The sequence below is a fragment of the Fusarium oxysporum genome, chromosome 3 (genome assembly GCF_000149955.1).
Source record: "Fusarium oxysporum f. sp. lycopersici 4287 chromosome 3, whole genome shotgun sequence".
Lineage (NCBI taxonomy): Eukaryota > Fungi > Ascomycota > Sordariomycetes > Hypocreales > Nectriaceae > Fusarium > Fusarium oxysporum.
The window spans coordinates 4,745,739-4,768,562 of NC_030988.1; the positions used below are offsets into that span (position 1 = coordinate 4,745,739).

General features: G+C 47.6%; 10 protein-coding genes across 10 annotated transcripts; 5 read left to right on the plus strand and 5 right to left on the minus strand.

Annotated features, from left to right (window-relative positions):
• Positions 1–4,014: 4,014 nt before the first annotated feature.
• FOXG_21753 (uncharacterized protein) lies at positions 4,015–5,105 on the minus strand. The gene has a single exon (XM_018402108.1). The coding sequence runs from the start codon at positions 4,944–4,946 to the stop codon at positions 4,506–4,508; it is 441 nt and encodes a 146-aa protein (XP_018254746.1). The 5' UTR covers positions 4,947–5,105; the 3' UTR covers positions 4,015–4,505.
• A 309-nt stretch (positions 5,106–5,414) lies between these two features.
• FOXG_21754 (uncharacterized protein) lies at positions 5,415–6,922 on the minus strand. Its single transcript, XM_018402109.1, has 2 exons — positions 6,748–6,922; positions 5,415–6,691 (listed from the first exon to the last, which is right to left on the minus strand). The coding sequence occupies exons 1-2, from the start codon at positions 6,874–6,876 to the stop codon at positions 5,993–5,995; spliced, it is 828 nt and encodes a 275-aa protein (XP_018254747.1). The 5' UTR covers positions 6,877–6,922; the 3' UTR covers positions 5,415–5,992.
• Positions 6,708–8,007, plus strand: FOXG_21755 (uncharacterized protein). Its single transcript, XM_018402110.1, has 2 exons — positions 6,708–7,216; positions 7,281–8,007. Exons 1-2 carry the CDS (start codon positions 7,175–7,177, stop codon positions 7,629–7,631), a joined length of 393 nt encoding a protein of 130 aa, XP_018254748.1. The 5' UTR covers positions 6,708–7,174; the 3' UTR covers positions 7,632–8,007.
• A 41-nt stretch (positions 8,008–8,048) lies between these two features.
• On the plus strand, positions 8,049–9,302 carry FOXG_21756 (uncharacterized protein). Its single transcript, XM_018402111.1, has one exon. It carries the CDS (start codon positions 8,143–8,145, stop codon positions 8,452–8,454), a length of 312 nt encoding a protein of 103 aa, XP_018254749.1. The 5' UTR covers positions 8,049–8,142; the 3' UTR covers positions 8,455–9,302.
• On the minus strand, positions 8,954–11,276 carry FOXG_21757 (uncharacterized protein; the record flags this gene model as incomplete). The annotated part of the gene is made up of 4 exons (XM_018402112.1): positions 8,954–9,708; positions 9,808–10,161; positions 10,217–10,533; positions 10,614–11,276. 4 exons carry the CDS (start codon positions 11,274–11,276, stop codon positions 9,057–9,059), a joined length of 1,986 nt encoding a protein of 661 aa, XP_018254750.1. The 3' UTR covers positions 8,954–9,056.
• Positions 11,277–12,480: 1,204 nt separating this feature from the next.
• On the plus strand, positions 12,481–12,922 carry FOXG_21758 (uncharacterized protein; the record flags this gene model as incomplete). Its single annotated transcript, XM_018402113.1, has 2 exons — positions 12,481–12,694; positions 12,885–12,922. The coding sequence occupies 2 exons, from the start codon at positions 12,481–12,483 to the stop codon at positions 12,920–12,922; spliced, it is 252 nt and encodes an 83-aa protein (XP_018254751.1).
• Positions 12,923–13,145: 223 nt separating this feature from the next.
• On the plus strand, positions 13,146–13,389 carry FOXG_21759 (uncharacterized protein; the record flags this gene model as incomplete). Its single annotated transcript, XM_018402114.1, has 2 exons — positions 13,146–13,291; positions 13,362–13,389. 2 exons carry the CDS (start codon positions 13,146–13,148, stop codon positions 13,387–13,389), a joined length of 174 nt encoding a protein of 57 aa, XP_018254752.1.
• A 900-nt stretch (positions 13,390–14,289) lies between these two features.
• Positions 14,290–15,109, plus strand: FOXG_14811 (uncharacterized protein). The gene is made up of 2 exons (XM_018394872.1): positions 14,290–14,356; positions 14,408–15,109. The coding sequence occupies exon 2, from the start codon at positions 14,600–14,602 to the stop codon at positions 15,035–15,037; it is 438 nt and encodes a 145-aa protein (XP_018254753.1). The 5' UTR covers positions 14,290–14,356; positions 14,408–14,599; the 3' UTR covers positions 15,038–15,109.
• A 990-nt stretch (positions 15,110–16,099) lies between these two features.
• Positions 16,100–16,231, minus strand: FOXG_21760 (uncharacterized protein; the record flags this gene model as incomplete). The annotated part of the gene is made up of 1 exon (XM_018402115.1): positions 16,100–16,231. One exon carries the CDS (start codon positions 16,229–16,231, stop codon positions 16,100–16,102), a length of 132 nt encoding a protein of 43 aa, XP_018254754.1.
• A 3,067-nt stretch (positions 16,232–19,298) lies between these two features.
• Positions 19,299–22,743, minus strand: FOXG_21761 (uncharacterized protein). Its single transcript, XM_018402116.1, has one exon. The coding sequence runs from the start codon at positions 20,153–20,155 to the stop codon at positions 19,646–19,648; it is 510 nt and encodes a 169-aa protein (XP_018254755.1). The 5' UTR covers positions 20,156–22,743; the 3' UTR covers positions 19,299–19,645.
• Between the last annotated feature and the right edge of the window lie 81 nt (positions 22,744–22,824).

A 22,824-nucleotide genomic window follows, 5' to 3' on the forward strand; every position in this document is an offset into this window, starting at 1 on the left:
GTATACCACCAATCGATCAACTGCTCGAAGCAAGGCGACTTAGATTCTCCGCACGACTCAAATCGTTGGATGAAGCTCACCCTCTGGCGGGCCGAACGCGCCCGCCACGCCGGCCTCACCAACCTACTTACCATAACCTCATCAAGCGAAGATACCAAATACAGACAGAAAGCGTCTTCAGGACACGTCTTCGACGCACAGACGAACTCTTGGCATCCTGTTCACGGCCCAAACTCGTTCAGCGATACTTCCATAAAGAACAGATACCTCCGCTCCAGATAGCATCGAAAGAGAAATCGGCCGACGCCTTTATCCGCTGGGTCGAGTCTCTTGACTTGCTCACTTTGGTTGTATACTCCGATGGCTCTCTGTCCTCAGAAGGGGTGGCCAGCTACGGCTTTACCATCCACCAGAACAATGTCCCAATCTTTGACGGATCGGGCCGCCTTGGACCTGCTGAGGTCTTCGACGCTGAAGCTACCGGGGCATTAGAGGGCCTGAAGGCTGCCCGAAACCTGCGAGATGCAGCAACACAGAACATCTTCATTTGCCTAGATAACCTCGCGGCCGCCACCTGCCTGCGAGGTACACCCTCCGACTCCTCCCAAGACGTCTTTCTCGAATTCCAGGCTCTGGCAACATCGCATGGAGCCGTCCAGGTCCTTTGGGTGCCAGGACACACCGACATTCCCGGCAACGAACAGGCCGATAAACTGGCAAGAGCAGCGTCGTCACTCCCCGAGCCCGAAGATGCTCAACCAACGCTGGCTTATTTGCGAAGGATCGCAAGACAAAAACCGAAAGAAGCATTCGAGGCATGGTGGTCTACCTCCGCTCCCGAGCAGTACAAGAGACTTAATCTCAAGGCGACTACAGGCTGCCCGCCGGAGCTCTCGCTCCCGCGTGCAGCCTTGCACCATCTGCTGGCAGCGAGGTCCCTCCATGGGGATTTCGCCACGTATCATGAGAGATTCGACCACGACGACGCACGCCTGATCTGTTCATGCGGCCGACGCAAAGCACCGGATCACATCTTCTACTGCAGAAAGGTGCCGCCGCGCCATCGGTTGAGGCTAGCACCCTCGCCGAATGCAACAGTCAATCTAGCAATAGGGAAAGACTTTACCAAGTTTATCGACCTGTCCAAGGACAGTGAGTTCTTTGGAAAGATTTGCCCTCGCTATTAGGCGACGACAACGAGAGGAGCACTCGCAACTCTCTTTCCTTCTTTATCTTCCACGTATTTCTTTTGTTGCCTTCCTTTCCTTTTCTTACGTATGCTCACGGCCAGATGAAGAGCGTTGCAGCGCCCCTCGTCTAGCCGGGACTACCTTAAGGCAGCCTCAGACTGCCATACGCACAGGCTGATCTCAGCCTCCCTGACTCCAGGCTCCAAAAGCGGCTGCGATATGTCAGCTACGCCTTGCCATCCCGCTGACGGGTAACAGGCTCGATAGGATGCGCCATTTGTGCCGATGATATGCTGGATGGAGTGCGGTTCACTGACGCGTTTGCAGAAATTGGACGCCATGGGAGAGACTAAATTCGAGTCGCGAATGACTAATCCTTTATGGCCAATAGCATTTCTGCAATTAGTGTGTAGATAGATTCCGATTTCTCTAGCTCAGCACGTCCTGTGCTCCATTAGGAGACTTCTGGGGGCCGACGGCCCCCCGGACGAAAAATATACATAACATAACATAACATAACAGCCAGATGGCTTCCAAACATAATCTGACAATGCTGGGCAAAGAGGGGTAAGATTAAGAACCTACTTTCGCTTTAGCAGGTCTGACGAGAGTACCTCTCTAACAGGTAGCATCAGTGAAGACTCTAGTATGACAGGAACTACATATGGAGTTCTTGCGCACCACGGCCGCTGAGGGTGTACGAAGGTGTTGTGATAAAAGACCGATGAATCGTCATTACCCGGGCCGCCAACATCAGTTCCGCTAAGGGCGGTTCTTGCGCTTGAACACACTCATTAATGTTGTCCTCGATTTCCCATTAAACATGAAACAGCCGAGTACGGTTGAACATATTTCTTACAGGTACTAAACGAATTTATGCTTGAGCATGGGTAACTTAGTCTATGAATACTCGCTACGGAGTATCAATAATTACGTTTGTGTTTCCAAATAGGTATCCGGCTTGTTTGGAATGGCTATTGATTGTTCTGAAGGAATGCTTTCCGAGACTTTGGTCGCCGTAAACCTCCTGAGCCTTTCCCGTGTTCGTGTGTTCTCACCCACATTAATACTATGATTTATTGATGAAGGACGTGATGCCACATGAGGCCCGTTGCCCAAAGGTGTAGAGTAGAAATTTCTGGGTACAAATTTGTGCTTCGGGAGTATGTTGTTGAAGAGGAAGCTTCAAGTGCTCAATAATGTATTGTTACATCAATCTAATTTATGATCCCCATTCCAGATCATTCTTTTGTTCCGATCCTCAAACAATGATAAGAGAGTAAAAGAACAAGACGTAAATGAACCTCGGCAAAGCCATCATGGATAAACTGCCAAGTGAGGTGCAATGACGAATCTTTTGCTCGTCCTCTTACAGCTGCGGTGCTTCCGCCTTACCCCACGAAGATATACGAGAGGAAGCTACATAAACACGAGCGAGTGTACCGCAGCCTACGACCCACCCGAGCGATCCCAGTAGTACAGAAGAGTTCACGACGGTCGACCCAATAACACCTGCTCCGAGAATGAGGATGGTAGTATATTTCATCTTCAGCGATCGTGCTTCGCCCCCGCATCGCGTGAAGTACAGTAGAAGAAGGAATCTAATTGGTGTTAGCATATATGGTTTTCAGTGGGTTGACAATATATGTACAATACGGCTCGAGTAAGGATCCATGCGATACTATAACGCCATATCCACCATGTCAGGACAAGTCCAAAGAAGCCATGCTTTGGGTGTCTGAATCCAGTGGTGGAGGGCCAAAGGTACGCCAACAGCGGCCTGAGCCCTACTAAGGACATTTTCCCCATGAGTGGCCAACCAGAACTGAAATCACACCATCGCGTTAGAGTGCTGCAAACTAGGCTCGTTGTGTCAGCCAAATCTATAGGGCTGCGAGAAGAAAGCGCATATGTGTCGACAAGCGAGGCCGCACTCGCAGATAACCGACTCGATAGGTCGACCAACCCATAGATTACAGAAAAGAAATTGTTCCTTTCGGGCAGCGTAGAGCTAGCTTCCTTATCATGAGTTTTCGCTTCAGGCATTGGTCAATACGGCTATTCACACAGAAGATATTAATAGTTCCGGGAACATGAACGTGACAAGGCTATACAACCAGTGAGTATTTATGTCAACTTCCAGCCAATATGGGGCGTACGCTTTTTGGAAGGCATTGCGGGCAGAAACCGCCGAGTGCGAAGGCCTGTTTCTTCAGTCTTTTCATAATGTCGATATTGGAGACAATTTTCACCAGCTTCTTGAGGAAGGAATTGACAATTATTTCGACCTTTCTGTAATATGGACTCTAATGGACGGCCGTAATTATTTCGATGGTGGTTATATATCGACTTTGCAAACACGCTTGTTGACTTGTTGCCTGCGCCTCTGAAACTTGGATTCTGTGTCTTCATTACAAAATTTTCATTTTAGCAACCTCTTCAAACGGTGGTGACTCCAACCTAGATACAACCACAACGTCCTGAAATGGCGAAGCCCCAAGCAAGTCTGGTGACTATACGATGTTTTCTCTGTGCCATTCTCATAGAGATAATGTCTACGGACGACCTGCCTGCGGTCCGGATAGGAGAGGGGCTCTACTGTTGCAAGAGATGTAGTATTAGCACTGGATACTCTCAGGAAGTTCTGGGACAAAGAGGAATATCCTCCGAGCAGAAAACCATGGATCGAACGCAGAAGAAAACTCAATAACAATCTCCAACTATCGAGACATGAAAGTCGCTGTTTCCATGTAAATAAAACCGACTTCTTTAGAGAAGCTTTGATCATAGAGAAGGTTCAAGATGTCTTTCAGATCATCCTTATCGGCTGTTCTTCAACGTTCTTCAAAGAAAAGCCCAGATATCGGACTATGGATATGACTCAACTCATCCGACTACCAAGTATTGGTTTATTATCAGTCTGCTATTACACTACGTTATGTTCCGCTGGTGGGAGGCATCCACAACCTGTAATATTTGTGGTTCTACAAGCTGGTGTGCAAGGCCAATGATGGTCACGTGTCGGCAAATATCTCACTTTCAAACAAATGCTGGTTGATCAAGAGGTCTTGTATAGATAGTTGTGTTCTCTGAGAAGTTTCACCGTAATTTCTTCCCTTTATTCTGTCCTTTTTCTTCTTTGTCCATCAAGAACTTAGCTTACAAATTCGATCGGACGATTCCACTAGGTCCTGAAGAACACAGTTACATAATTTTGGCTAGGAAACCTGTATACAAGAAACAGCTATTTCAATCCTCAGCTTCTACGATAGAATGACCATCTCTCACCCCTCACAGAATTGAGGGCAGTTGAACTTAGTTGGCGTCGTGGATAAATTTCCTCTTTTTCCCCACACCGCTGTATAATTGCCAATCATTCTTTTCGAAATCTTTGAACTGGTTTCGGAGGCTCGTGACGGTGGTCTCGAGCTCTCCTTTCTCGTTCGTCAACCGGCATACATTGCCATATAAGTCGCCAATGTGGAAACGCTGTGTTTCGATTGTAGAATCTCTCTCTCGCAATAATTCTTCACGTCGCTGGACCTCTAATTTGAGGATATGTATCTGGATTCTTTGTTCTTCAAGTTTCTTTTCAGCATGACATGCTTTGGAGAAGGAAAAATCTTCTTTCGGTGAACCAGATTGTCCAAAAGCCTCTTGAACCAGCGCTCCAGGATGTTCTGCCAGTTGAGGGTCCACCAAGGGTAAGTAATCGCCAAAGGTACATGAAGATTCTGTGGTATTGAGAGTTGCCATCGCGTTCCCCTAGCTTATATTACCTTGGTGACAGTGGTGCGTAGAGCTTGCTAGATTTCAGCTATGAGAAGGTTATGCTATATATTGGCTCCTGCGGCAGAAAAAGGCCGCCGTGCGTCTGAGCGAGTTTAGGACTAGTCAGTCGTTCGAAGGGAACAGGGATAAGTTGTCGTCTGTCTCGTCTGTCGAAAAGCAAATGGTTAGTTTGAAAAGGTAGCTGTTTACTGCCCCTTTCGTTCTTGTCTCTGGAAACAAGCCGTTTCTTGATACTTATGGGATTGTCGCCCGTCTCGGTAATACAAAGGCGCGGTCAGTATCAGATGTGTAAGGCAGTGACTAGTGATTGCTTGGTTCAGCGCTCGATCCTATAGCCAAACCGATTCGATTGCTTTGGACCCAACGACGAAGCAGCTGGACGAAGCGTTCTTTGAATTCGGCACATACTGACTAATTTTCATATAGTACGTCCAGTGAGATATATCAGTCGGCTGATCTTTAGCAAAACATACGCCGAACAGTACGTGTATTCCGTTCATTGATGCAGATTTGTGTATTCAGGTTGTGTTCTATGAAACCTCTGGCACTTGGTAGGTTTACTATTTCCGTGTGCAATCTTAGAAGACCCCTTGCATGTGACACCCCGGCACATGCTTACTGCATCAACGAAAATAGGCAGCTGGTAATATGAAACCTGCCAATGATGCTTTACTCATTAATTCACATGGTAACACATATCCTTCCAAGAACCTTCAAGAAACCTACTTCTCCTCAATTAATGCTGTCTGACAATTATCTCAGAACATATCATTTTCTACCAAAACTTGCACTAAAGTGCAAGTTCGGCGTCAATAACTTAACTAACCGGAGACATTCATTGTGTACAGACAATGCAGACGGAGGTCACTTGAGTAGCCACCTTCAGTCTAAACTCGAGCACTTCCAGAATCAACCTACTAACACTTAATACGCACCAGAGGATATACCTAATGAGAATGAGGCCTTGTCAGTTGCTACTCCATACTGGTTGAAAAGGCAGCCTTGACTCGTTAGGCCCCTAGAAATTTCTCCAGCACTACGCAAACAAAGTGAGAAGCAGATGAAACTAGCGCGACGATAGACACCCAAAACGCCGTACCAGAATGGAAAGAAGCTTTCGGGAGCTCTGCCAACCCACGACCAGAAAGCCAGATAATAATAACCAATGTCATGAAGCAGGTGAAAATGCCACACGTGCATATACTTAGAATGATGCATATGAGGTTCTTCAAAGGCAATCCATTACTTGCTATTGGCAAGATCATGACCACAGCATTTACGACAGCATAAGCGCATGATATAGCGAAGCAAACGAGTCCAGCAATGAATAAGCTTTTTAGTGAAGGGAGGCGGTGTAGTTGGTTCACCAGAGAGCCAGCTTCATTGGACAAATTGGAGATGATGTTAAAGGTCTTGTCGTCCCCCAACGGGAAGCTCACACAGTCAGAGTGGCCGTCGCCGTATTCCACACATCCGGTTGTGGTCCCAACGGCTAAGGCCTCTGGAACAAGCTTATTCAAAAGGGTTTCTCCCGCCGCGATTGCACTAGTGACCTTACTTTGGATATCTTGAACGACATGTGTGGCTTGAGCGACAGCAACAGTCGCTTGTTTTACAACGCCGTCGGCCCCTTTAACAACTTCTGTGGCCTGAGAAGGTATATTCTCCGTGGGGATGGATAGACCTCGATGAAGGAGATTTCGTCCTAACTAAACGTGACGAAACATCAGCCAAGAACAATTTTAATGATTGGGCCGTCCAGTACCTCAACTTTGAAGATGCCTTCCTTCTCGTTCTTGCTATCATTGAGAAGTGTCGTACCAACTGCAATTAGAACTATGGCAAGGGTGATGTGAGCCGCAAGTGAGAAACATGCTTTTAGCCTTTTCAGCATAATGAATTACCAGATAATTGAGCTGTGCCCAGACATTTGACATGAGACGGGCGGTCGATGTAAATAATTAAAGTATAACAAGCGGCCATTCAACGCCACTTGGTTACTTCAACCAAACGAGCTCGCTCAACAGTCATAATCGACCACTTTGGCCTGCTATTAGCCTTCGTACAGGGAAACAACAGCCAAATTATGACCGCATTGGCAAAAGAACAAACTTATAATAATAGAGAAATGTAAGCGACCTTCTGTCATTCGAGTAGCATGGTCTTCTCGGACATCATAAGCAACAGCGAATATGCCCTCAGCCGACGCATCTTTGGCACTCCGTAATACAGATGTACAGTCTATTATCCCCAACTGTTTCAGGTAAACACTGGCTGAAGCTGACATCGGCGAATCAGGTTGCGTCGCCATATTATTGCTATCCTTTACCAGATACGACACCTCGGCCTACACCCTCGCCGCTTGGCAAGTCAATAAGCACTGTGACACCTGCAGTCAATGGGCCAATAGTGACTGGGGCTGATCTAAAGAGCATTACGACAATGTGGCAGACAGGAGCCCCATCGCACGCCCAAATCAACACACCAGCCACTTTGCTCAGTAGCAATCTTTCGAGAACTATCTGGACTCCTCCCGAAATTGCAACTGAAACCCCAACAGGGACTTCTTCGGCAAGCGCGAGAGTAAAAACATCCGGTGTTATGCTGTGGCTGACTTTTTTGAGTGCCATGGCTGTACGGTGGCTGTGAAACTCGAAGGGCTACTCTAAGCTGCGGTATACTTTATATCTAGTATCACCTTTAGGTCCTGAGATAACCATCAGGCATTCGCCGAGGCTTTATTGTCGTAGTTGTATTAGTTAAAGAAACATTGTATGCATTTTGGGCTAGCCTTGTCCTCCCTATGATTTTGTGAGCCCATCATCCAAACTCTTGACCGTCTTGGTGCCAGGAATGATTAGGATATGTGTGGCATACATTTACCATTCGGTCTTCCCCGGCCTCCCTCTGAAGGGAAAATAAAGCACCAAAATTTACAATACAGATTTGAGACATTACAGAGAGGTATTGTAATGCGTGTTTCTCGAGAGTCTCACTATCTATGTTGCCCTATACTAGTTCCTACTTTGATGTCTCAAGGATTCTTGGCGCTGATACGAGTCAGCACGGATCATAGTTTGGATGCAATGATATATCTCTAACTAGTGGGTGAGTTGAGGCATTCTTTGACTCGGCCCAACATGCTCAGTGCCTCCATCCAATGAAGAAAGTGCATCATCGTAAACTCACATGCCTCGCAGCTATCATCCTATTCGGAGCCGACCTTGGTCTGGTGATGGATCCAGTACATGCGAGCTTACTGAAGCTCTGGAGGTATGTGCTTCTCGAGCTGCCCAACGCCTACTGCCGATCGGCGCACGCCTGGGAAAGACAGACCCCATATGTTCTTATGCAGAGCACCGTGCATTATACGCAAGCAGTCTTTCGCCAGCCTTCGATGAGTGACTTTCTCGTTCATTCAGACCTCGGCAGTCTCTTTGTTCTCTGGATAGACAAGATAGTCTTGGAATGATAAAGGGAGGAGACAGACCGGTTTGAGTCGAGACTTTCCGGAACCTCCAAGACAGAATTCAGCATACATAGCGTAGTCATCACCTTGCTTATATGAACATCAAGAAGTTGTGCTAGAACGCGCTTTGACAAGGGACTAGTTAGTGTGACGATAGTGCTAACGATGAGACGAAAGCGCTCGACAATATCACATCTCTCGCATCCTAGTTTATGACGACTTGTGGCTTCAGAACTGGTGAGTAGGTCATGTCAAGCTTCGAGGCTTAACCGGTATCTGTGACGTGGAGTACACATGTCTCGGCAGCCCTGATGAGCTTCTGCAGAGTCTCGTTGACCAATCGGCGATGAGTCACGGCGAAAACGAAGAGTGGCGCCGCCGATCTTGTAAGCTACTCGAAGTTGGGTCCTCTAGACCAGTGCACGAGCAGTTCCAGCTCTTCTACTGCCTCGTTGAAACAGTTGCAGGTGTTGACGAATTCACGTGGAAAAAATGCATATAGTACAGTACAATACAAAATAATTTATTACGACCGGTGGCTTATTTTGACCAGGTACAGTATAGTATCTATCAAGTTCAGTGTCCCTGGTGCACCAACTGTAGGTTTAAGAGCGGGCCTTACACCCGAATATCATGTCCAAAATTGAGCTAGCAGATTCCTCGCCAACAGTCAACTTTGCAAACCGTCGTATCCAATTATCATGCGGCTGCCGGTCCGGATTATTCGCTATATCTATGATATCTGGCGGACAATGGCTCTCCATATGTATCTTGCGCTCTTCAGCCACTTCCCGCCCTTCCCGCTGAATGGTTATGAAACTTTGCAGTACGTTTGAGTCGCTCAGCGTCATACGATTGAGGACGTCTTGAAGTACGTTTTTCGCCACATAATAGCCCCTTCCCTGATCGCTGAGGCCTTTCTGCGCAATGAGTAGTGTGGCCTTGGCGGCTCTGGGATCTGTATCCCCTACATCCATGCTAGATATATTTGGCTCGGAGGAATCTCGCGCTCTGAGGGAATCGAGCTTATTAAGAGCCAGGAAGGCGAGCATGGTGAGAAACTGGGGCAGCATCATATTGCCGTATTCGAAGCTATGGCGGAGATAGTGGATGCGCAGAATAGTCTCAAAGTAGGCTCTGTACTGGGTAAGAGATTTCTGGAGCTTGTCTTGGTCAAGCAGAAGTGGTGGTGAGCTGTTGTTCCCATATGATGCTAGGACTTCGTAAAGTTGGATGAGGACATAGTAGTAATGGAGGCTTTGATTCATATTAGTCTAATTTGTTCCCAGTAGAGCGGTGGTGTATCAACTGTCCCCTCCTCCACTCTTTTTCAAGGCGGACGAGATAGATGCTTACTGTAACTTGAGCTGCGATGGGAAAACGATATTTGACGGCAACAACGGGTCTGGCAATGTCCGATACCAGGCTTCTAGCTTCTCTATTGTCTCAATGATTCTCCCTGACCCATTTTGAACTACTTGATTGTCGCTTTCATTCGTAGAAGCCTGAAGCATGGCCGCGTTGAGAATGAGGCTAAAGTCGACCCTGGCCTTGAAAGTATAACGGTACTGCATTGGCACTAATACCGAAGTTGAGGGGTACTTCAGCCAAATTTCACTATACCAGTCAAGATTAAGGTCGGGATCGGGTAACAGACTGTGAGGCGGAGTTCGTAGCAGCGGAGCTGTCTGGAACTGAAGACTCAGCGTACTGCATTCAGTTAGTGAAGTGCAAGAAATGTATTGGTAATGCTAGTGTTTTATACCATTGCCAATGAAACAGTGACCAAGCTGTAAGATCATAAGAGTGGCGCAACTTCTTGTGCTTTAGGTATGTTGTTGGTTCGAACAACCCCAACTCATGAGCAATATCGATTGCCTGGACTAGATATGCTGACGCCAGTGTATCCATACCGAACATGTTTACGACAGTATTAATGATGAGAGCAGCTTGTAGGGTGGTTAGGCTTCTCTCACGAGATTCTTCGACTGCCCATAGCCTTTTGGCCTCGGCAAGAAACCTGTAACCAAGGCTATTTGGGTTCCAGAACTCTGCTGGTTGTGAGAGGTGATTTTGGCAGTGCTGACAAAGAGAACGGTAAGTGTAAGCTTTAAGAGAAGCCAGGGAATTTGTAAACTCTCACGAGATATATGAGGACTTACACATCCGACCGCTAGGATAGCGTTGACAAGAAGTGGAGAACAAAAGGTGCTAGATCCAGCCAGCATATCGTCCAGGAAGTAATCTTTATGAAAAAAGGTAAACCAATCATATTCGTAAAGAAAGTAAGCACGTATGAGTGTTCTCATCAGGTCATCGTCAGCGTTAACGGTAGTCCACTGGGAAGGAATAATCTCATCCATTCTAGAGTCGACAATAGAGGCTGCGTGAACCGGCCTTAAGTACTGGGCTTTACAATTTTCTTCAGATTCCCATAGTGGCGGGACACTGGCAGTGCCGGCGTGATCATTCTCATTCCACTCATGAATCAAGGTATGTATGAAAGGGTTCGTTGAAGTTTGCAAGTATGAGGGCATCGAAGGTGAGTAAAGAAACTGATAGCGACATCTGGTTTCGGGTTCCAGTTGAACTTGTAGAAGGAAATCGGCTGTGCTGAGTTGATGCGCGACAGTCTCAGCATCGGAACCAGCTCGAATGCGACGAATAATCTCGTGGACTTCGGCCTCTGGCCGAGTCTGTATAGCGCGATAGATAACAGCAGCAGGATGCGACACTTGGAGCGCTTCTAACTTCTCTCTATAAATACCCTCAGGTGTTCTCCGGTAAATACAATCAGTATGCTTTATTCGGCACTGAGAACACATCGGCCGAGCACCGTTACACTATGGCAACCATTCAGCCCACGTTTAATAGACCGTCAAGAGAAGGGTTACATCCCGGGGTTAAAGCTTAAAGAGACTGGGTTTAATAGTGGCGTACCTTGGATTTCCGTTGTCGGCACGACTCGCAAGCTAAAGATATAGGAACTCTTCGTTCTAAGGGAGCTATTCGATGCCCGGTATCGGTCCTTACCGGATGAGGCTCGTATGGAGTCGGAAGTAAAAGTCGAAGATTAGTCCCCTGACTTGATTCGCGTGTCGACGAGGTCGAGGGATCCGAGATATTAGAAGATCTGTTTGGAATCATACTTGACATTCTTAGGAACGGGTGCAGCATTGACAAATATGCAAGGCTACGGCCTCCAGCTATTCAACCGAAACGATAACCTAGCCTCCTAGCCAGACCCTCAAAGAAGCTTACAGATAAAGTCAATGTGTAATTATTCATTACCCGTTGGCTTAGCAGCTGTTCCCTCAACAAGGATGATGTCATGGTGGTGAAAGGATGATCTTTTGCGCACGTTTTTACGCCATTGATTGGATAAATCAGAGTGACGTAGTTTATCGGCCTCAACTGGTAAGCCCATAACGTAACCTTTGTTTTCTCGATTTGTTCGTGAGCCAACCACCGTCGGTGAAGATCTCAACCGGTTGATGGGTCATGTTCGAAGGGGGGAAAACCACGCAGAGAGCACTAGACATAAGAACCTATCAATATTGATATCAAGTTGATGTAATGAAACACCTTACCTAGTCACTATGATACAGGCGTGACATGCTTTCACTATTAAAGAACTAACTATATCCTCTCTTTCTTTTTCTCTCTCCCCCATAATGAAAGAACGGACCAATGGATTCCATCTTTCGAGCTCCTGTTATTGATGATGGTCCTATGAAGAAAAGACTTAATCATCCTATCACCCTCTTTTGGTAGCTGCTTTGTTTCTTAATCCCAATTCCATTCCCAATTCTCAATCATCGGTAGCCACAAGAAAGTTTCTTACACTGTTTTACGTACCTGAGCGTTTCCAAGACGCAACCTGCACCATCCCTCCCTTCGATCTGCGAGGTTATACTAAGAGGTTGGCTATGAGCAAAATCGACCCAAACCTATCTGTATATGGGCCCGAAAAGAAAGCTCTTTTTTATTAACAAACATCGGCTTATAACAAGTAAGCAAGCATCCATAATGACCAACGAGGAACGCGACATTAGCCGACTAGCGGGACTGGATTCTTATGGAGAGCAATATTCCAAGCACTCGGCACTGAATGCTGAGCGATCTCGTCTAGAAGCGGAGATAGCCCATCTAAACTACCTTCTTAAGGCTCATGGGGACTGTTGCGGCGCTTCACAGGTCTGCACGCACTCCATGCACCTAGGGCCGCCTCAGAACATACCCGGTAAGCAAGGCATCTTCCTGCTAAGCCTCCAAAACTTACTGAACTGCTAGACATGCATTATCGCCAAAAATAGAACAATCCCAAAAGTTACTGATTCCACCGGTAAAATCAAATAAATCGTTTTGTGAACTCGGTAAGCAATCGCACCTCGAGGCTATTTCCCCTGACGCAGCATGCAATTGTTGAATAGCTTATTTCGGCTGGCCGCTGCTAACGGAACGGGCATAGATTCCATCTACGTATAATCTATGTAAGAAATTTTCCACACTCAGAATGCCGAATACTTTCGGGGCTAAATGGCTGGGAAGTTCAGCCCCCGACCAAGCGGCCCGTTCTTTGTCCTCAAATCTGGGGTTGGGCGCTGGCGATTGTCACGCCTGCTGCGATTAGCGGGCTACCCAACGCACCTACGACGCGCTGTGCCCCATTTCAATGGTACCGGAATGCTTTCATGGCAGAGATGGAGGTTATGGATCGTAGGAGATGTCACCTCGCTGATACCGCCACTTCGCACAACAAGGCCAAGGTGTCCCCTTCATCGTCAAGATGGCACTTCGCTGGTTTGAGAAAGTTGAAGGCAAGGCCAAAAAGGCTGTTGTAGGTCGCTCTCCAAGAATTCGCCCCAGCTCCTTCACTACCTTCGCTGACACCGTCAATGGCATTTCAGGAGGGGCGGCATAGGCAGTCACTGCTAGTTTAATCCGCGAATCGTGCCCTCGGATTCACTATAATTCCGGTAGCGAGATCTTGCACAATGCAAGCCGGCCTATGACGTAAGCGATGAGGGCATCATCAAAGAGGGGCTCCACAACGGGCCATCTGCCAAGATTTACTGCTGGTGACGTCACCTACCTTTGATTTCTCCATAGGCTAGCGAACAGACGATTTCACGCCCCCAGCTCAATTGCGGCTCGTCTGCAACCGACACCAGGCACTATATATTGTCCAGCTTCCTTGAAATTGGACCCCAAATCAACGAAGACGCTACTATAAACAAATCTCGTCAATGATCATTCAGAATCCTTAAAAACAAAAAGCATTAAAAAGGTAGGGTATGATTCTCGTAGCTCCTCATTCTACCGCTGCGATCTATCATGTCTAATCAACAACCAGGCAACTACATGATGGGTGAAGGAGGATCTATGGCAGTCGATTTTATAAGAAGTAAGCTGGGTGTCGACGCTTTCAATACACTACCCATTTCCTCCAATCCTATTTGGGAGCAATGGTGTTCAATGGACCAGCGAGCCTTTCCTCAGTCGGGGGAAAAAGGCAATTTGGTGAGCGTTTACAGGCAGAATAAATTCATGTTCAATGATTCCCTGCCTACCTCCCTAGCCAGTTCCCTGGATCACTGGAGTGATCCATACCCTGCCGCCACCTTCACGGCTACACCCTCAGCCTTTCAGACGCGGTATTCCCAAACATCCCACCAGTTAGGCCTCCCGTCTCCGCCCTTAACTGCTAAAAGGGAGGAGCGTCAAAAGAGGAAGCATTGCTTAAACAAAAATTCAACTCGCAAACTTTGGAGACGAAATTCCTCTCAAGACACCAAAGCCAATACAGCGACGGGAGGAGGAGGAGGAGGAGGAGGAGGAGGAGGAGGAGGAGGAGGAGGTACTGGCTGTTCAAACAGACCTTGCGGTACCCACGGCGACCATGGTAATGAGCACTCAGACCAACAAGACAAGAACCATAGCCAACATGCAAAAGAAAGGAATCGTATTGCAGCCGGCAAATACCGAGCTAAGAATCGAGAACATAGGCTAAGAGTCCAGTTACAGGTGCAAGAGCTGGAACAAACCAATCACGACCTGTCCAACTGCGTAGCCAACCTGACTCGTGAGGTCCAGGAGCTCAAGATGAAGCTTTTACAACATACCGATTGCGACTGCTCGCTCATCCATGACTACCTCGCCGCAGAGGCCCAGCGCTACGCTTGTGGACTCAGTAAGCAATCGCAGCTCGAGGCTATTCCCCCAGCGCAGCATGCAATTAAAGTACCACAAGGAGAATAAATTTGAGGATGGGGAATCGAATAGTGTTGATACCATTATTTTTTTGTCTATTTATCTTGGCGTGTATATGTCTGAGGTTCTTATTCTCACGGAATACTCGTGCCGATATGAGCACGGGAATCGTTCTATGTTTATAGTCGCCCTGAAGAATGCTCTGGTCTCACGATCCCCCTATCTCTCTAGTCCGCTCGCTGTATCGTTATATTGGCATGTTTCGGAGCGCTCCGCGTGTGATGGTCCGATTGGCTTTATAGCACTAGAGGGAGTGAGTGCAGCCTCGTGGAGAACCGCAGCACTTCTTATGTGCCAGAAGAATGTATTTTAAATTGACAAGCTCCATTCGTAGTTGGGATATCTCGATCTTTAATATTAAGTTCTGTAAATGGTGATCCTCATGAGAACGCAGACCTGCTAACTGGTTACTGCTAGGCTCGTCGCGGGACATGGCAGGTCTCCGGAATGTAGCCATCGTACTAGCATACGCCCACTAGACTTCTTTTGACTTAGAATTAATAAATGTACGAGGTCACTGCTTTAGATGCCTTACAGATAGATGATGTCAACTTTGCCGCTGGCTGGCTCCTACTGTACGTAGGCAAATTAACGAGGATGATTCTGTAAGGAACTCATACAGAGGTCTCAAGTCCCTAAAGACGCGGAAAAGCGGCCTTTTATCCCCTCTTTACTATTAGGTCGATTAAGGGACATTGGAGTTTTAAATATCTCAGTATGACGTGAAGATGTCATGAGCTTCCCATCACAGGACTGTCATAATTAATCATAAGAGTCACTGCGGAAGTAGCGGTTCATTCCAGATGGCGCACTCTGCTAGAAAATGGAATTCAAATAAAATGAGATTTCTAAGGCTCAAATGTTCAAGATCTCACTGGTGATAAGCTCCCTCCTCTCTATCGACAACATCAGACTTCTGAACCTGGATCTCCTTGCTCTACCACCTGCCAATTATAATCAACCGACTGGCGCACCTTTACACGGTGCTCGCCACTCCGCTGGGATATTAATGCCGAGGGTGTATGGGTTGTAAAAGACGGAAAAAGGATGCTTTGGTTGTCTTCGGAGTATTGAGTGTTGGAATCGGCTCTGGTGGGATCAACAATTGCTATCAGCTGTCGTTTAGCTCGTGTACCGGTAATGAAGTTCTGTTAGAGAGTAGATAGACAGGGGCTTATAGTAGGCCCCACCCATATCCGAATTCTTCCGTGTCCCTGGTCATATGCGTGTATGATTTCTTGGGGTTGATAGCTGGGTGATCTAGAGAGCATGTATGTATGCCTCAAATCTATACCTGAGGCCGTAGTCCCTAGCTTGATGCTCACAGCAGATTCTATTGATCTGGCAGAATAGTATTGCAGCACTCCTTGGCTCGTTAAGATACATCCCACCCATCTGAAAGTCCGCTGATCCAGACGAGCATGATGGCATCAAGCTCACCCACAATCCTCGAGTCTTGTACAGTAATGCACTTGTAGGCCCGATCCGCCTCGTCAAGGCCTCCCATCAGAACTGGCGTAGAATCCGAATAACAGCAGCATCAATTGTGCCATATCTATTTCAAGAAGTGTTTTCACATCCTCGGCTCCCTAAAGCCGACTTCTCACCTCGTGCCGAATTAAACCTAGAAGAAGTAAAATAGATAAGCCCTTTCGGGATTAGTAGTTTCGTTTCGAGTCCCTTCGGTCCTCTCACTCACACGTCGCACTTCGTGCTCCGTAAGTTTATTCCCGAATCTTGGCCATCTTTTCGAGGTGATCCCCGCTACGTTTCGGCCTACGGTTCCTGGATGACCACTTCCACTGAGGTTATCCCCTGTCTTGATTACAGTGACACCTCGCTTGAGCTCGGTGTTTGTCTACATTCTTTCGCATTCATGATTACGATTAAGAATAATTACTACAACTGTCTACATGTTCGCACCACTACGTCACTGCTAATTGAGATAAGATGTACGGTTCGCTTTATTACTCCGTGTTGCTCACATTCAATGACAGATTCACAAAAAAAGTGAAGCCATCACGACTTCCTAATCAACCACTTTCACAAAACCTCCAATACCTGTCCCCTGGAACTTGTACCGGTCGCACTCCTCCCGTAACAGCACTGTCTTAATCGAAAAAATACGCTGACGCACGTCCTTTGGACTATTCCGACATATCTCTCCACTCTGCTGGCGATACCTGTCAAGCAAATCTCGTGGGTCCAAGACCAACGCATTCTCCGGCATTCCCTGCATGCCTCGTCTACGGCAATCCGCAACCTGCTGGAACCCTGCCTCCAGCGTGTCACAGTAAAAACACCATAACCTTATGGGTTCATCCACCGTTCCGGTGAAAGCACATTTCCCAATGTATATGTGACCTCTCAGGATAGAAACGAACGCTCTTCAGATGAACCCGCCTACCGGATTCCCACTGCGCGTCGAAAAGACGTACCAAGTTCTGCCTCATCTGTTTCGGCGTCAAATAGACCCTCCTTCGGTCGGGTTCTGTCGAATAAACCTCACCCCGTTCGGCTCCACCTAACGGTGACTGGCTCATCCTGAGTCCTGTCGTGACCTCCGTCACTCTCTACTATAGTCTCGACGTCCCGTCTCGATCTAAGAATAGGACAGACACGCCTTCCGTCGTGAATCACTATCGTGATCTCAACACATTGAGATAATCTCACTCCGTTCACCAACAGTCGGTCGCCTCAGCTCCCGCTTACATTTAGTCAGTCATGCATCCATGCACTCCGATCTCTCGATCATGAAATAAATATCCAACTCACCTCTTCGTTGGCCACTACCGTGGACTCAATTGGAATTGAGAGTCGTTCGTCCCTCACTTACCCCAGTCTTTTTGTTTGTTTGTTTGTTTGTATATTTTTCGTCTGGGTGGCTGTAACGAAGCCAGATCTCCTACTGGAGCAAAAGACGTGCTGAGCTAGCTAGGTACAGGGAAACCCCGCTTCCTTCACCATCCAGCATACCAATGGCACAAAAGGTGCTGTATTTCTCAAGCCCGTCACCCGTCAGCGGGTTCGGGGGCAATCTATTGTCGAACTTTTTCCACCGACCAGAATTCTCTCGCGCATCACTACATCTGCCGACGCAGTCCACAATCTCCAGTAACCAAGTTGTAGCTCGTAGTCGACTGTCGCGGCGGCAGGGAAAAACCTCGGGAAGGAATCAGAGGCCGACGGTGCGGCTTGCCTTCAAAGGAGAAAAACCCATCGCAATCGGCGTCGTTGATCGGGAGGATGTCGCTACCGATGCCATGGGCATCGTCCTCCGATATCTAAGGCGTTCTGGTTCTGAGGTGCCGCCATTAGATCCGACAAAGGTGTTGTCAGAGAAGGCGAACTCTCCAAAATTCCTTCTCTGAAAACTGCTGTTAGGGAGCCGATAGCATCCCCGCAGTTTTGTGTGGTCGCGTGGCCTGCAGAAAATCCCGCTCCTAACACGGCACTAACAGTGCGTGCCAAGAAAGAATTTTTACAGGGGAGAGTTGTCACTTACCCCAGTCGCCTCGGCTCCTGGATGTGTATAGGGTAATGAATGACCGTTCACCCGTTCACTCACTTCTCTCGAAGCATCATCTGCTCACTCATTCGCAACGGACTGGCGTCCTAGATGAAAGTTCGCCGGTGCTCACACTCGTTTCACTCAAACAATGTTGTTTGGAAAAGGATTTCCAAAAACCACATCCGTGGAAAGTCGTCCCTCCTTATACGTCCTCGCACCCATGCTGCGGGGTAATGAATCCCGACCAGATCGTTCGTACCTCACTCATTGGTCTATGATAACGGGTCTCCACTCATCCTTCGTTTCAACCTCTTAGAACGCAGCACCGGTCGTCCCTCCCTCCTTGCTGCCTAAAACAACACTCATCGCCTTTGGCTCTTCGCCTATCAACCCTCACTTCGTTCGTTTAGGTAAGACTGACATGGTCGACCTGCGATCGCGGTCAGATTGTCCCATGTCCCATCGTCCCCCTTAACCAATGTTATATATCGCGTTCCGCGATCAAGGGGGACTTCTAGTCTCGCTGTGCTCGACACGTCGTGACAAGTCACTCCTTAACATTCGTCCTGTCGGACTCATGGGACAACCCTTCGTGCTACTTCGGGTTGCTAACAACTTTGCTGGCGCTCGTTGTATCTTTGTTGGACATAAATGTCAAACAGTTTTCAATTCTTGTCAGAATTTCTCATACTAATTACGTGGACCTTGATTCTCAAGTGTCCTGTTTATTATGTAGCATCGGTTCGAGTCACTCCGTTCCTCTCCCTCGCACGTCAGCCTTCGGCTTCCGTAAGAAAAGGAAAAAAACTCTAGCCATCCCTCCGCGGGGCTCGTAACTATTCCCGCTCAATTTGGGCCTACGCTTGTGTGGTTTACTACCCCGCTCCGGGTTATGGCTACGTATGAGGGTATTCACAGATGGATTTTAGTAGCACTTCGCCTTCGGCTCAGTGTTTTATAATTATCATTTACATTTACTTTTACATTCACTTGTCCCAAGTTCCGGATTTACGTTTGCACACGACCTCGTGCAAAAATATGTGATCACTACAAAAGATGTTCATTCCGGATGTCATTCACCATCACTTAATTATTCTAATTTGCATTCACTCTCGTTTATTGTTATGTACAATCACTCATTTCATTTCGTAAGGCTATCGCCAGTCTCAATCTATTCTAGTCTGTACTCTGTCCAGCCTCCCCTTCGGGTTCCGTTTCGGATAAATCCCAGATTCTCCGACAGTCACGTAAAAGAGACTCTCTCTCTTCGATCCACTGCTGCCTACCACTTTGTGGCAGTACCTCTACCGTCCTGGTTGCTTGTCGCAACAGTACGGGCCGTCGTTATACACAAAACTAGAGACATCCAAGAACATCTCCGCCTCCCTTTCCAAGTCCAGCAATGGCCACTTACCCGGAAAGTGGTTGATCGAGATCAGGTAAAAATATGATAAAACACTCTGTCATGGTTTGTCCCGACAACCAGACATCCGTTGACACACGTGCCGTGTGATAGAGATGCCTCCAGCACTCCTTCATTCGTCCTCCGTCCTCAAAGGCTAAGAAGATCGCCAGTGTCGAGCCACCCGCATCCACGGGTCCATGCTCGTCCCCTTCCGGGAACTCCACCAGTCGTGCTCCTGCCCGACTCTGTAGCTGACGCAACAGTGAATATTCACCTTCACCTGGTTCGGTGTCACTCTGTTCGTCTCGGTCCCCTTCGATCACCGCATCATGCCATGCGTCTAGTGTAGCAGAGGACTCACTCCTTGAGTCATTGCTCTCGCACTCTGAACATTGACAGGCAACACCCGTGTCGCCCGCCCTCTCGGGCTCTTGAAGCTCACCCCGTTCGCTCACTCTTACAGATAAACTTGCATCACTCCGTGATCCCGTCTCTCGTTCTCTTAACTCGAACATACTCACTTAATTTTCCCCAAAATTAATCTGCCCGCAGATACCACTCCTCTCTGTCGCGAGTGCTCGTCGTCCCTCCTCATACACTGTTTCCAAGACCTTGCTTGGAAAAATAAATAAAGAAGAGAGTTCGCCCGCTCACTCCACCTCTCTGGGGAATTCGTCCCTCATATACCCTTCACTGCCCCCAGTTCAGGGTGGGTGGGTATGACCAGACCGTTCGCTCCGCTCTCTATGGTCAACGCCAACGGGCCTTCGTTCCTCCGTCACTTCGACCTCTTAGAACTCAGCATCCCTCGTCCCTCGGGCATTGCTGCCTAAAAACAATGTCCACTCATTCTTCGTGAACCTATCAACGGCCGCTCCTCCGTCGCTGCTTAGGAAGACTGACATGGTCGCCCACAGTCGTGGTCAGATTGTCCCATGTCCCATCGTCCCCCTTTACCAATGTTAAGAACGCCTGTCGGCGTTAAAGGGGGACTTCTAGCTCCACTACGTTCCGCTCGTCGGTACAAGTACCTCCCTACCATTTCGGTCTTCGACCTCATGGGACACTACTTCGCAGTGTCATAGTAACTTGGTGTAAACCCCAAGTCACTTTTTGTTCAAAAAGATAAGACTTTTTGTAAAATAGATAAGCCCTTTCGCGGAGCACAACGATTGATAAGATCATCAGTCATGCAAATAAGGCCTAAGGAGGCTGCCCAAATCTAAAATACCCTTGTCAGGTATGTATGGAGTCAAGGACGAGAGAAAGATCTACCAAGTTAAAGTTGCCCGTGATCAGATTCGGAGAGTTCTCGCTGGCTGTTCTACCCCCCATGGGGCTTTCGGATCCTGTTGTGTTGGGCTTGCGGGGAAGGGTTGTCATCCTGAGCAATAATAGGGGGACGGCCGAATGCTACGGGCCCACCAAGAACGAAGCATAAACTATAACAGTGAAAATGCAAAGCTCAAAGGGTGATTAGAAACCTGAGGAGCTCCTAACAGTTTATAGGGCACGTTAACTTTCATTATGATCTCGCCAGCAGCGCCGCCTTTCATTTTATGGGATATCTTCGCGTCGCCAAACGGGAAAGCAAGAAAAAAGGAAAACAAAAAGTGACACTAGGATACCAAGTTTCTCAAAGGGGCTGCGAGGTGGGGAAGACCAGGCTCGATATTCCAATTAAGCCAATAGCAATCCGGTTAGGGTCCCTTGTGATAAAGAGTTGACAAACTGGGGTGAGAAATTTGCCATGTTTCACGGATGATGTTGTTTCCGCGCCAGTGTCTTGACTGAATCTGGCAAGACAGCCAGCCATGATCAGCATTATTCAGAGAAATCGAGACCAACACCACCAAGACACGGCAGCTGGACAGAGCGGACACTAAAGTAGGAGTTGGGGATGTGAGAGTAAAAGATTCGCACCCAGCACACTTTACCTGCCAGCTTTTAGAGAAAGTGGCGCCATTAATGGTACGGCAAGGTAAGCAGCTAAGCGCTGAAGGGCGAAATAGAGACTCCCCTCACCAATAAGGTTAAAATTGGGCGACCTCTGAGGAGATGAAGGCCGGGAATTAGATAGGCTGCAAGAAAAGTGGAGTCTAGAGTACGTTTTCTGCCTTAGGCACTAAGCTTGGCTCCTCCGAAAAGCCAAAAGACGTCTTGCTGCTGCTTGGCACGGTGTGCTTGTATCCTCGTACATATCCAACATTCCATCCTAAAATGGCCGTCCTAACTTGGCTTTCAGGTGTGTTATCTCCATGGTGGCGATCAATTGTATCTGGGTTGTCGATTGAGTTGAAGCAGGGTGGAACGGTGTGTTTTATGTTACGTGCACGCTCGCACGGTTCACTGCTTAATCTTTTGTCCACCAGATGCGTGATTGATTTGAATTGAATGCCAGCCTGGTTATCTCCTAACATTACTTTGCTTATGTTCCTGTACGGCATTCAACGCCCTGTTTCATTAAGCACGTATCCCACTCAGCTAAAGAAACATCTCCAGCGCGCCTTGTCCTTTTTCTGAACTTTCTTCCGCGAACCCGGCTCTTGAATCCCCAGCCTGAATTAGGCCGCTTAAAGCTAGATACAGTATGTAGACAAGAAGCACTGTACTCCACCAAGTTGATATGGGAGAGACGTAGTACAGTCGAAGGAGACGAGAACCACGCTCTATATTGCTGTAGATTCCTCAGAGACATTGTATGTGCAGTAGAATGAAGACAAAGCGTGTACGGTGTTTTTCGAGGACGACTTACGGGATTTTCATGAGAGTTGATGAGGGACGTTCAAAAAAGTCAAACTTTTGGTATCACCAAACCAAATGTGAGAACGCCAATAGTTCATGACTAACCATAAACTCATAAGCATTGTTTCTATGAGGGATATAAGAACTGTCAGCTAGTGGATGGCTAATCGTGTCATCAATTGCATCGGAGGTTATGATATCTCATCTGATGTATCGTAATAGACAAGCCGTGGTAGGCCGAAGACTGTCGAAAGGACTTCTTTTGGACGACAAATTCACCACTGCTAAGCCAATGCCATTCTGCATAGGAAACGCCTCACAGTGTATCATTTTCAGAGTTCCTAGTGATATATTTTGTACTTTTAAGTCTTTGTCGAGTTTCGGATGCGGGAAGCCAGGATATATCTCTAATTACAAGCGCTTTGATAGCGTTTATGTC

Excerpts from the sequence above, each read along its gene's own strand:
- FOXG_21753 (XM_018402108.1), bottom strand. The coding sequence starts at position 4,946 with ATGGCAACTCTCAATACCACAGAATCTTCATGTACCTTTGGCGATTAC.
- FOXG_21754 (XM_018402109.1), bottom strand. The coding sequence starts at position 6,876 with ATGCTGAAAAGGCTAAAAGCATGTTTCTCACTTGCGGCTCACATCACC. Across the intron at positions 6,692-6,747 it reads AAGGCATCTTCAAAGTTGAG|TTAGGACGAAATCTCCTTCA; the intron begins GTACTGGACGGC and ends CGTCACGTTTAG.
- FOXG_21755 (XM_018402110.1), top strand. The coding sequence starts at position 7,175 with ATGCCCTCAGCCGACGCATCTTTGGCACTCCGTAATACAGAT. Across the intron at positions 7,217-7,280 it reads TGGCACTCCGTAATACAGAT|GTTGCGTCGCCATATTATTG; the intron begins GTACAGTCTATT and ends TCGGCGAATCAG.
- FOXG_21756 (XM_018402111.1), top strand. The coding sequence starts at position 8,143 with ATGAAGAAAGTGCATCATCGTAAACTCACATGCCTCGCAGCTATCATC.
- FOXG_14811 (XM_018394872.1), top strand. The coding sequence starts at position 14,600 with ATGACTACCTCGCCGCAGAGGCCCAGCGCTACGCTTGTGGACTCAGTA.
- FOXG_21761 (XM_018402116.1), bottom strand. The coding sequence starts at position 20,155 with ATGTTCGAGTTAAGAGAACGAGAGACGGGATCACGGAGTGATGCAAGT.